Raw genomic sequence first — 12,496 nt, 5'->3', positions numbered from 1 at the left:
TCTAAATAGATAGATAGATAGATAGATAGATAGATAGATAGATAGATAGATATCATTAAAAAAAAAAAAACTTGGGCCTTTAAACGAGATGGTTTGTGAACATTTTTCTGTTGGGTTTTGTTTGTACAGCTATAATCTGGAGGAAACTATTTGTAGATTTAAAGCTACAGATGGAGAAAGCTTTTTATTTTGGGGCTTTTTGTGGAAACTAAATGTTTTTATTGTAAACATTTTATTAAACATAGTCAGATTTTTACAGAACATGGAGAAAACATTGTATTTGTTGTGAAATATAGTTCTTAGAGAATAGAAGAGAATAGGATGGGTCAAAACTTGGCGTTTGTTTTTATTCTCCCTCCAATCACTGCTTCTGGTTTGGCCTTGAACCGCCTGTAATTGTTTTCAGATAACTCTGTGCAGTCTGTGGTGTCCTTTGACCAGGGAGGGGAATGGGTTCCCCTGAGGAAACCTGCCAACACCAAGTGTGACGCAACAGCCAGAGACCCTAACAAAGTAAAAAAAAAACATAAAAAAAAACCGGATGACTGTCAAATAAAACTCAATCATTGTGTACATTTTTTTTAGCTTGACACTAGAAGCAGCGTGACAACAAACTGTTTATATTTTTATCTACAGTGCAGTCTCCACATCCATGCAGCTTACAGCACTGCTATGAAGCTGAAAGTCCCCATGCTGCCTCTGTCTGAGCCAAATGCTGTGGGTCTTATCTTAGCTCACGGTAATCACACCGACTTTACTGCGCTTACATGTTTTGTATATTAAATGTGGTTTCTCTTTGCCTGATGAAAATTTTAAAATGTTTTAACAGGCAGTGTTGGGGATGCCATCTCAGTGATGCGCTCTGACGTGTATGTGTCTGACGATGGTGGCTACAGCTGGATTAAAGCGCTCGATGGGCCACATCATTATGCTATCCTGGACTCGGGAGGACTGCTGGTGGCCGTGGAGGAGAGCAGCAGTGACCGCGCTGAACTTATCAACCAGATCAAGTGAGTTAGAGGCGTGTCAAGTACAGTATGCGCTCTTTATCAGGTTTTGTCTGACCAGCCAGGGTGTGATGGGTCTTTGAAAATGTTTGTAGCTCTGCTATCCTAGCGAGAGCAGGCTCCATTAAGGGACAGCATAAAGCAGCTCGTGATCCTGTGTGCGGTGTTGATGACTCTGAATAGATCTCCTGTCTGCTGCAGAGTACCCACCCCACACTGTAATGCAGTACACATTGTATTAAATCAAACTTCAACTCTGGGAAAATTATTGAGAACATGAGTTTCTGTTTACAGTCTGAACTGTTTTTTTTTTTGTTTTTTAACAGTAAATGTTTGTAGTTTAAAGTTCAAAAGTTGACTGGGAAATCTAAAAAAATTGAGTCTGTAGAAGTCTGGATTTTTGAAAAGTGACGCGTTGAAGGATCCTGTGATGTTCGGGCTGCTGTTGTTACACCGTATTGTTTTACGTTGTTGGTGTTTAGCGTATGATTGAGATCTTTTAGTGTACCGTTTGGCGTTCGTTTAACATATATCTTAGATCCTTATTTACTGTTTTTATTTTTATAATTTATATTTTGCTATTTTTGGATGTAACTGGGACCCTGTGAACATAATTTCGTTCCACCTCATGCACCACATGCGATGCAACTGACAATAAACTTGAACTTAAATGAATCTCTGTTTTCAAATGCCATTATTTCCTGCAGAATGATGGGCAACTTGATGTCTGATTCTATGTTATATCTGTGTGCGTACTTAGCAAATTTTACAGATTATAAAACCTTTTCAAAAAACGATGAGAGCAGGAATATAGTGTGAAATGTATCTTTCATGTCCTGACAGATTTTCCACTGATGAAGGGCAGTGTTGGAGTGTGTACAACTTCACCTCAGACCCAATCTACTTCACTGGGTTGGCATCAGAACCAGGAGCTCGCTCCATGATGGTTAGCATCTGGGGCTACAGAGACAACCTCTTAAGCCAGTACTGGGTCTCCTTCACCATCGACTTCAGGGATCTCCTCACCAGAGACTGTATGTGACACCAGATCATTTCTGATGTCAAAGAATAAACGGTTCCCTCATATTTTGATCACTTGTAAGAATTTGCTTGTGTTTCTAGGTGATGATAAGGATTACGTGCAGTGGTTGGCCCACTCCGACGACATCAGTGACCCGAACGACGGCTGCATGCTGGGTTACAAAGAGAAGTTTCTGCGCCTCAGAAAAGACTCTGTTTGCTGGAATGGACGGGATTATAAGCTTAATACGCAGCCAACTCCCTGTCCATGCACCCTGGATGACTTCCTGTGGTAAGACCGTTGACAGCGTCATCAGCCTGGTTAATTTTGGTGACTGCAAACGGTCAGCATCATGCAGCATTACGTTTATTCTTTTATATTAGAGACTTAAAAAGAAGTGAAACTAAATTACATTTTTATTAGATAGTGTTATTTAAGATGCTTCATTTTGACCCAAGTTATTATTTGGCTCAGCTCAATTTTTTTTAAGTGATTTGTGGCTTAAAACTAAACTTAAACACTTCATAGAACTAAACCAAACAGCTGAGTAATGACAGTGACAGAAAGTGTAATTTACATCCTCTAAACAAAAATACCATGATGTTGTTTTTTTAACTCTGCAGTGATTTTGGATATTACCGTAAAGAGAACAGGTCTGAGTGTGAAGAGCAGCCAGATCTAAAGGGCAAAGTGTTGGAGTTCTGTCTGAACGGTGAAGAGGAAAAGCTGATAACCACTGGGTAAGTATCATTAGACTTGCGTTCCTGAAAAACACAGATGGGTCAAAAAGCAGCACATCCTGTATGTGTCGGCTTGTGTTAGCGCCTTTAATTACTGATGCATTATAACTTGACTGACGATTTTGCGTGTTTGATGATTGTTTTTCCTCATTGAGTTTTATTTTACCCACAGGCTTGCTCAAGTGTTGGTTATTGTGGTGTTAATTTGGCTGTTTTTAAAAATTAACGTAAGCTAAAACATTAGAAGACAAACAAATAATCAGAACCATCTAAGTGACAAAACGAGAACGAAAACTTTTTGTATTTGATCAACGGATTAAAACTGTGTCTTTTGTAATTTCATAGGCCATGTGCATGCGTGTTTATAATGTCTGTGTGTGGGAGAAACATGTCGAGTCGTTTCATGATGAGCTATGTGACTTGGGTAAAATAATTAATTGACAAGTTTTTATCTAATATACTGGATGATGAACTGATAAAGATGAGCACTGACCAGATAAAAACTCATGTTGGTGGAACTCTAGTTTTTCTTTTATAAACAGTCATATATGTATTTTTTTTTTGTCTTTTTCACCGGTTTGTTTCTACTATGTTTGAAAGGAAACTAAATGTAACTAGAGAAATTGCATTTCCTACAAAAATCAGTATGAATGCTTATTGCAGAAGAACTTGCTGAAAAACAGCTGAAATGAGCTAAAAAAAATGTGGAATTAGCCGAAAAAGGTAAAATTAGCATTGAAAACAGCTAAACAATAGCTGAAATAGCAGAACAAGCTGAAACTAGCAGAAAAAAGCTGAAATTAGCAGAAAGAAGTTAATTAGGCAGCAATTCCCACCAAAAACTTGAATTATCTTAAATTAGCTAAAAAATGCTAAAAATGTAGCTGAACAGGTAGAACAAGCTTAAATTGGCAGAAGAAAGCTGAAAGAACATGTTTGCTGAAAGAAGCAGAAATTAGCACAAAAAAGTGGAAATTATCTGAAAAAAGCACAAATTAGCAACACAAAAAAACCCAGCTGAAAAGTAGCTAAAAAAAAGCAGAAATAAGCTTAAATTACCAGAAGGAAGTGAAGAGAGCACATTTTTGCTGAATTAGGCTGCAAAAAGTTTAAAATGAGCTAAAAAAAAGAAAAAAGTGGAATTAGCTGAAAAAGCTAAAACTATCATAAAAACTTGTTGAAATAGCAGAAAAAGCTGAAACTTAAGCTGAAAGGAGCATAACAAGCTGAAATTGGCAGAAAGAAATTAGAAGAAGCACAACAGTGTTGTAGTTAGCAGAACGAATCTGAAAGGAGCACAAAACAGCTGAAATTAGCTGAAAGTAGCTGAAAAAGTTTAAATTTGCACAAGGAAGCTGAACCAGAACAAAATGTGAAAGGAGCAGTAAAAGATTGTAAACACATCTAAAGATTTGAAGGATGTATTGTAAAATGAGCTCACTTAATTTCCTTTGAAGGAAAACAAGTGGCAGAAAAGGCTAAATATTTCAAAAAAGCTAAAGTTGCACCAATACCAAATGCCACAGCACACTTCTCCTGAAAGAGCTGAACATTTTGATATGATTAGTTGAAATAGCACAAAAACTGGAACGAGAAAGATGCTGAAAAACGTATGGAAGAAAAAAGGATCTCAATAGTGTGAATGCTTCATAAACATTCACACAATGATGCTGAGCAACAGCTTTGAGCTGTGTGTCAGAAGAAGAGAGGAAGTGTTGATTGAACGAGGAGGAAGTACTTGTCATGCAGTTGTTAGAGGAAGCAGATCTGGGTGCCGGTGAGTTGTAAAAGTGAACGCAGACCAAATGGAAACTTTTGACCAGTTTTACTCCCATAATAACAAACGTTAACTTGATTTCTCTTCATGGAAAGTTGGGAGGTCTGTTTAGTCAGTGCAGATTGATTATATAGTCTCAACATATATAAATCAGACTTTTAATGAACCGAAACAGATTACTGGTAAGTTGCAGATTATTAAAACAAACAAGTAATTTCTTAATGTCCTAAAACACTTTTTTTTTTTTTTTTTTTTTTAAATTAAAGCCACTCAGTCAAGTTACAAATCTTCAGTTACCTTTTCATAAAAATCACGTGTTTTCGATTCGCAGCTACAGAAAAATCCCTGGAGATAAATGTGAGGGAGGAACTGTCCCTGATCGTAAAGAGATCGACCTCAGACAGAGGTGTGTCGGTGACCAGGTGACCTCAGACCTTCAGGTCAGTACCCCTGCTAAATAAAATGTTCATTTGATCTATGATCATTTTGGCATTCTTCCTACATTTGTTTTTCTGTTCTCTACAGAAAAGCAGTCACTCCTCCAAGTCTGCAGCCATTGTGATAGCTGTGGTCCTCGTCATGCTGCTGAGCATTGCAGCAGGGGTGCTCTTTGTCAAGAAATACGTCTGCGGCGGCAGGTTAGTGTGCTCCTTACTCCTGCTACAATTAAAACCTGTCAACAAGATGACCCAAATAACTTCATCCCATCTGTTTTTAACAAAAGTGTTAGCCTATAAATTGTGTTTTGATTGTGCGCTGCAGGTTTTTGGTCCACAGATACTCTGTGCTGCAGCAGCATGTTGAGGCCAGTGCGACAGACGAGATGGATGAGCCACTGGAGACCGAACACGCTCAGAATGGCAAAATAGTGTTTCACGATGACTCTGATGAGGTACAATGAATTTCACACAACAGACACAAACACCAGGTTTTCTGTCAAACTCACATTTTCATACCAAGAATAATTTAGTTTTAAGAGTTGTTCTGTTTATAACAATACATAATACTTAGGTTTAATTATTACCTCCAACATTGGGAGTAAAGCTGCACAATATATTCATGTCATTTCAAAATGAATAATGCAAAGGACTGCAATAAATCACAAAGACACAAACTGCGTACTAATCAGACGCTCCTCTGCACTTAAAGCTCGCAGCTGATCTAAATCTTTCAGTAGACATTTTTAAATGCTGAATAGTATGAATAAGTTGTTTTTTCATAAATGGACATCATTCAACCATTCAAGTGAGGAAAAAAAATATTTATAATAAAGTTGTTCTCAATTAAAGACGTATTGTCTTATGAATCATTACGTCCAACAAACAAAACTTTCATTAAGTTCATAAAGTTGAGTTTTAAAATAACTTTGGATATGTTAACTAATGCTCCTGAGGGACAGATCTCAGACCAGTTAATAAATATGTCTACAAGGATATTCTCTCAGCTAACATATTGTTTTATTCAGCTTATTGTCTAAAAACACAACAACTTATTTTGTTAAACTGATTTTATTGTTCATGGTCATTGGTAGGGCTGGGCGATATGAACCCAAATTAATATCTCGATATTTTAAGAAAAATGGCGATATACGATATACATCTCAATATTTTTTTCTTTCCATAAAATAATAACAAAAATATATTTCTGAGTCAAAGCTTTGTGCCAGTTGTCACACAGGCACATTTATTACTAGCTATAACTGTACAAAGGCCCTGTGATGGACTTGCGGCCCGTCCAGGGTGTACCCCGCCCCTCGCACAGTGATTGCTGGACATGGGTACCGGCGACCCCCCGTGACCCAAAATGGAATAAACGGGTAAAGATAATGGATGGATGGATGGATATTAAATAATAATCTTCCGCAGCTGCACCGCCTTCACTGTTAGTAAGCGTGTGTGAACTGCAGCAGTGAGAGTCTGCTTGTGAGGGAGGAGGGGGAGGCTGCATGAAGTTGGCTGCACAGACGGGCAGAAAAATAACTACTGTCCACAGACTCAAGTCTTGCAGTGAGAGGAGGTAGCGCCACGTTAATAAAACAGCTTCTTATCATATCACTAAAGACACGATCCTTAGCGGCTAACAGCCGACTTGTTAGCCGCTAAGGATCGCATCTTTAGTGATATAAGAAGCTGTTTTATTCACGTCACCTCTCATAAGACACAGCACAGGTAAGAGTTTTGTACCGTAGTTTGTCTCAGGGAAGGAAGCTTCACAGCTAGAGCTGCAGCACCAAGTTTAACACACGCTTCATACTCCACTTATGGCGCTGCTTTAAACAGTGAAAATGATTTGTTGTGCTTGAACATTTTCGTCAGGACTTATTTTCGGCATTTTTCTGTTGCACATCTGACAAATTAAATCCGAACAATCTCCAAATAACAGAGCCATTTTTTCCCCTGCTCACCAGTTCTGCGACTCGCTCTCTATCCTTTTTTTTTTTTTGTGGCTGCTACGTGCTGCAGGGAGCTGCTCCACCTGGAGAGAAGCAGGAAGCAGAGGGAGAGTGCGCGGGTAGGGGCTGAGTTTGGAGTGAGTGAGGAGGGTGGCCATGTGTGAGTAGAAAGAACAGCAGAACTGGTGGATTTTCTAGTAGAACTATATTGTTTATATTGAAATAATGTCAATTTATATTGCGAAAAAAATCTATCGATATTTAAAAAATATTGAGATATCGCCCAGCCCTAGTCATTGGTCTGCAACCTTTACAAACAGAAAAGCCGTTCCTGCCTTACTAGTTTGTCTGAGATTGAAATCAAGATATTGCAGCTCATTAATAGGTTTTGTATAAAGACCACTTAAAAATAGTTTTGTTAGATTTTGACATGTAAGATTTGTAATTATGACTTTTAGCAGTGTTTTTATACGTTAACATAAAATAAGTTTTGTTTCTGCACCCTTTGATAAAGTTTGCTGGAACATGCAAGCCTTTATGAGTCTTTTCTATTTGTGATGAATAGTAAGTACCGTAGTCCCTTTGAAAACTAAAGCTTAATGTAAATAATAAGACAGATGTTTTTTTTTATAGATGCGAGTTAAATTTCCTCCAATAAAAGAACAAGCTTTCATTTATTGCAACTCAATATAATTTTTAAGACAAGTATTTGTTTCTAAAACTCAATGTTCAAAAAATGATTTGCAATTTTTTTGCAGATCACCTTATTTTTATGATTTATAATATAGTACTCCGTGTGCAAAACTGTACGTCGTCTCCCCTTCTTTGTGTTTTGCATTAATGGAATCATTCTGTCACAGAAATGGTTCACTCACAAATTGCAGGATACAAAATAAGAAAACCTTTTAAATCAAGCCTTTCCTGTTGTGATTATTAAAACCATCTAAACTATTATTTCCATGTTATGTTTGATCAATAAGGAACCACAGGTTGGGCCCAGGGCCACAAACTGCAGACCCATGTTGTAGATCATAATTACTCTGCTACATATTACAGCAGTGCTGAGCTCTGCTTTTATTCTGAAAGGGTTCTGTGCATGGTTGTGACACTGATGTGTGAACAAACACATATTGCCTAATGACTCAACCGTTGCTGCAGTTATTGCTGCTTCGGGAACTTTCTGCAAGACAACATTTTAACACAGTTAACACACACAAAGTAACAGCCTCACAATGTTTAAATGACCCCAGTTATTGTTAACGGGTAATTATTCTGGTCTTTGTGTCAGATTCTGGTTAGAGCTAGGGACAGGACCAGGCTCAGGTTAATTTGAGTCAATAAGTAACATGAAACAGACTTTAGCTCACTCAGATTCAGTCTGAAAGCACTGAAATCTGACGCCTATACAAAAGCAAGCTGGAAAAACTTGCAGCGGTTTTCACAAGAAGAAAGAGAAGAAGGGTACTTTCAGGTTTAGATGATGCAGATGGAGGTCAGTTTGGTTATAGAGTTAGATATGTGTAAACACAGCCATCATTTTGTTTGCTCTCCTCTGTTGGTTCTGGCTTCACTGGTATGCTCTCTAATGTTTGAACAGGATATGCTGGAATAGCAGGCGACACCTGTTACACAACTGAGCAACAGGTTTCCCGTCCACCTTGTGGTCGGTTGCTGTTCCTGTCACTCTTCTCTCCGGTTACTTCCTCCTTTAACGCCTGAGTAGAAACGGCAGCACTGGGACCAGACGCTCTGCTGGGATCTGCGAAGCTGACTGAATGTTCGGATACTTCCTGAGATTTAACGCTGCAGCTGAGGAGAACCATGAAGGAAGTCCTGTTAGGTTTTAGCTAAATGTTTAGTTTTTTAATTGCTGAAATAAGGAACTGATGCAGCCCAGCGTCAGACAGAACCAGAGCAGGCTTTGAAGGAGAACTAGTTGTACAAATCTTCCTCCTCTGCTTACCTATCACCTAAGACATCACCTGGAAGTTCTCACTTCTGCTGAAGATTTGTTTGTATTGTAATGCACTTGTAAATATATATTTGTTTCTTTCACATTTTTTTATTTTAATCTGGTGGACAATGAAAAACCTCTCTGGCTAATATTTCTCAGATCACTTAAGTCTTAATCCCTACTTTTTATTGAAATATTTGTTAATGTTTCCTATTTGGTATAAAATTTGGTTTTTAGCTTTACTGAATATGAAAGCTCCAACTTTAATCAATACACAGAATACAGACTTCAGACTATCAGAATACCTTTAGCACAAGCAAGATGTTCCATTTCTAGTAGGTTTGAAAGCAATAAAAATTATATTTAGCATTTTGTCCATGCATGCTAAGTAATTCTTTTGGCACAGCACCTCTTACTGTCTGTTTGTTCTGTGGTGGCTCCATTGCGCAAAATAAATGTGTCGATGCCCAGAATGGTAAAATGTCTGTTTTAAGACAGTTGGTTTAAAACTTTGACTGCAGCTTTTACTCCTGAAAGCACAAGATTCTTTGTATATTGGAGTTTGTTGAACACGTTTCCTAAATATGATCTATCATGACAGGAGTGAACACTGTAATCATTTGGATGCCATATTTGTAATCATATGAACTGGTTTTCTACAAGATATGTAACATATATTTTGCGACACTTAACCAAAATATAATTTGGCGATGGAAACTTAGAAGCAATGCAGGAAGCTGTAAATGTTGTGTAGCATAGTAATTGTTGTAGCCTGTTTGAAAATCAACAGATGGCTTTGGATAAGCTGCGACACAAGCATCCTTTTTTTTTTTTTTATGCATCTGACAAATCTAAAATTACAGGATTATTCCTCGTCTTGTACAATGAACTACTGTTAGTTTTTAATGACTCAAGTCCTTCATGATGTGTAGTCTTTTTTTTTTCCTTTCTTTTAAACATTTACTGCAGTTATTTGTCTATAATGTTACATACTTTGTTTTGTGCAGGTTTAATTTATTTATGACCAGCTGGTACAGAGTGCAGTAAACTGGATGTGGTTGTTTAAGTGCCTGGTTTGATAATCTAATGTGGCCAGCATCGATTATATATAAGCTAATAATTAATTGGTTTAGTCCATTTTGTCCGAGTTGATCTGGAGTTTGAGCAGCACATTTTATACGAGCTTCCACTAAAAACTGCATGTTAACTACTGAAATCACTTTTTTAAAATAAAGTAATTCAAAATAATGTGAGTCTAGTTAGTTAGTATTAAAAACAAGTTTAGCTGAGGCGGTTTTACGGGGAACTAAACTTAATATGAAAAACGAAGAGGGATCAGGTTACTATGTAGCTGCATTACACTGGAAGACACCTGACGAGGTGAATAAATGCTTTACTGTATTTTGTAAAGGTTACCTTAGTTTCCTTACTGCTAGACTGCTGTTAATTTAAGTCCTTTGGAAAGTTTTGAAAATATTCAAAAAGTTTGACATAATTGCTGTTATTCATTTCTGTATATATGATGCAATTACCTTTTGGGTTTGACAATAAATTCATATCTTCCTCTTTTGTTTGCATTTTTTTTCTCATGGACATAAAACTACAAAATAAATTAGGCTGAATATGAAAAACTGAACATTTTATTAGGTTACAACTAGGTCAAAATGTATGCTTTGTTCATGCACAGAATTTTTCAGGTTTTATAACTTCTATTTTCTGTAGATTTTTTTTTTTTATTACAATATTTACTGGTGTTTTGTTAATGTTTTTCATTTTACAAACAAATAATTAAAAATTTCAGTTAGCTTTAACATTTGTTTACGACTTATGAACATATGCAACAGTAAAAATCAATGCAGGAAGTCACGGAGCTGATAAGTATTTTGACACTCATCCTACACCTCAACACTACACATTCTCATAATCTATAAAGAAAGGTTCCCTCTTCGTCAAAGAATTCATTGCCAGCCTGCACTGCAGGAGGAGGTTTATCCATTTCCAAAAACTCCTCAAGTTCCTTCTCTGTCAGCACCTGCCGATCCCAGATCTCCTCCTCTTCCAAGTCCTCCATGAGCTGGGCACTAATAATGACCTCGTTTGCTAAGGACCTAATCTGGGTGGCATCTTCACGTTGCTCTCTTGTCAGCTGGGTGGTGGGAACAGTGACGGAGGTTAGACTTTTACCTGAAGGGTCTGAGCTCTTTCCTTGAACCAACTGAGCCTGACCAGTCACAGAGATCAAAGCAACTTCTTTATTCCCTGATGGGAGAATAGCTTGCGTATGACCTTTAGGCAATTTCAGTTTGCCCTGTTGTGTCCCTGCACCTGAAGGCAACATCTGCTGCTTATGTTGAGTCATGACTTTGACATCCTGCTTGGCCTTTCTGTCAGAAGAGGGGGTAAAACTACTACTAAGGACCCTGAAAATAACATCTGGGGTGACAGAGAAGCCCTCAGCCAGGCGCTCTACGGTCCACTCTTCTGGCTGCTCTCTCTTCAAATATCTAAAAAAAAAAAAGTGCAGGAGCTTTGTTTAAATGGGTGCTTATACAAAAGTCCTTTGAACTGGTAAGACAGAGCACTCTCACCTTATTTGTTCAATAGAATCCCATGTTAACGTCCTTTGAGGGGGTCCTGATGGAGTCATCTTCCTCCTCAGTATATGGTACTTTACTGTCCTCTGCCTCTTCTTTTGAGCGCTAACATGAAAACATGGGACAAGATGGTCGAAATGATATGACATAGCACACACGCTGCATTTTCCATGTGATTATAGTTTATATTTGTAAAACGGAATAGCTTTTACTCATGCAAAGCCTGGAGCTTGTCCTCCACATCATCCAGCTCCTGCTCTCCATCATCTCTGTATTTGAGTCTGTGGGCGGCCCCTTTTCCATACGCATGTCCCATCCATGAGTTACGGCTGTCTTTGCTGGCGAACCTGCAACGTTTCAAAGAAGCTGAGGGGATTGCTGAAGATGGAGTACAAAGCCTGGAGAGCAGTGAAAAGACCTGAAGATGTCGGGCCATCATGCTCAGAGACGGTGGATCATACTAGTTAGCTTGCTATGCTAACAAGAAATTGTGTCAGTGAAGATTAGCACTAAAAACACAGACTTCCGCTGTTTAGAGAAAAATATATCGTCCTCCCCTAAAGTTCAGAGGGGTATTTTATAATTATTGTACTTAAATTTTACAATTGGGTTTAAACTAAATGCCTCCGCTCCTTCACATGTATATTCCGTAAAAGGGCACGTGAAAGTACTTCCGCACACACTGCTATGACCTTTAATGCGCATGCTCAAGTTTGCATTGTAGTTTATACTTCCGGTTCACTGAACTAGTTTTTCTCATAGATCGTTCATCCATCCATCCATCCATTTTCTTTACCCGTTTATTCCATTTTGGGTCACGGGGGTCGCTGGTGCCCATGTCCAGCAATCACTGTGCGAGGGGCGGGGTACACCCTGGACGGGTCATCATCTGTCCTTATTTCAGCAGTGCGGTGGAGGACGGAATGTGACAAGATGAAATAAATAAATACATAATACAAACATAACAATTAAATAATATATAATTTATATATATATATATATATATATATA

The 12,496-nt window shown here is 38.0% G+C and overlaps 2 protein-coding genes across 2 annotated transcripts in view; one reads left to right on the top strand and one right to left on the bottom strand.

The window, feature by feature from the left end:
* The window catches only part of sort1b (sortilin 1b), an 18,030-nt gene extending 10,963 nt beyond the window's left edge, over positions 1-7,067 (top strand). The window contains exons 11-20 of the mRNA XM_037684496.1: positions 407-513; positions 637-739; positions 830-1,010; positions 1,851-2,041; positions 2,130-2,319; positions 2,652-2,768; positions 4,877-4,985; positions 5,071-5,183; positions 5,308-5,437; positions 7,008-7,067. Coding sequence (XP_037540424.1) covers positions 407-513; positions 637-739; positions 830-1,010; positions 1,851-2,041; positions 2,130-2,319; positions 2,652-2,768; positions 4,877-4,985; positions 5,071-5,183; positions 5,308-5,437; positions 7,008-7,067 — 1,301 coding nt within the window. The remainder of the gene's footprint in view (positions 1-406; positions 514-636; positions 740-829; positions 1,011-1,850; positions 2,042-2,129; positions 2,320-2,651; positions 2,769-4,876; positions 4,986-5,070; positions 5,184-5,307; positions 5,438-7,007) is intronic.
* A 3,446-nt stretch (positions 7,068-10,513) lies between these two features.
* Positions 10,514-12,163, bottom strand: ngrn (neugrin, neurite outgrowth associated). The gene is made up of 3 exons (XM_037684214.1): positions 11,698-12,163; positions 11,480-11,590; positions 10,514-11,395 (listed from the first exon to the last, which is right to left on the bottom strand). Exons 1-3 carry the CDS (start codon positions 11,922-11,924, stop codon positions 10,810-10,812), a joined length of 924 nt encoding a protein of 307 aa, XP_037540142.1. The 5' UTR covers positions 11,925-12,163; the 3' UTR covers positions 10,514-10,809.
* Positions 12,164-12,496: the final 333 nt, after the last annotated feature.

This window comes from Nematolebias whitei, chromosome 11 (genome assembly GCF_014905685.2).
Source record: "Nematolebias whitei isolate Nwh7 chromosome 11, NemWhi1, whole genome shotgun sequence".
Lineage (NCBI taxonomy): Eukaryota > Metazoa > Chordata > Actinopteri > Cyprinodontiformes > Rivulidae > Nematolebias > Nematolebias whitei.
Note: the sequence above shows the minus strand (reverse complement) of the source record. Positions and strands in the feature narration are given on the sequence as shown.

Bases quoted from the DNA above. Each gene is read 5' to 3' on its own strand.
- ngrn (XM_037684214.1), bottom strand. From the start codon at position 11,924: ATGATGGCCCGACATCTTCAGGTCTTTTCACTGCTCTCCAGGCTTTGT. The intron at 11,591-11,697 runs GTAAAAGCTATT...TTTTCATGTTAG, and splicing joins AAGCTCCAGGCTTTGCATGA to CGCTCAAAAGAAGAGGCAGA. The intron at 11,396-11,479 runs GTGAGAGTGCTC...TTTTTTTTTTAG, and splicing joins GATTCTATTGAACAAATAAG to ATATTTGAAGAGAGAGCAGC.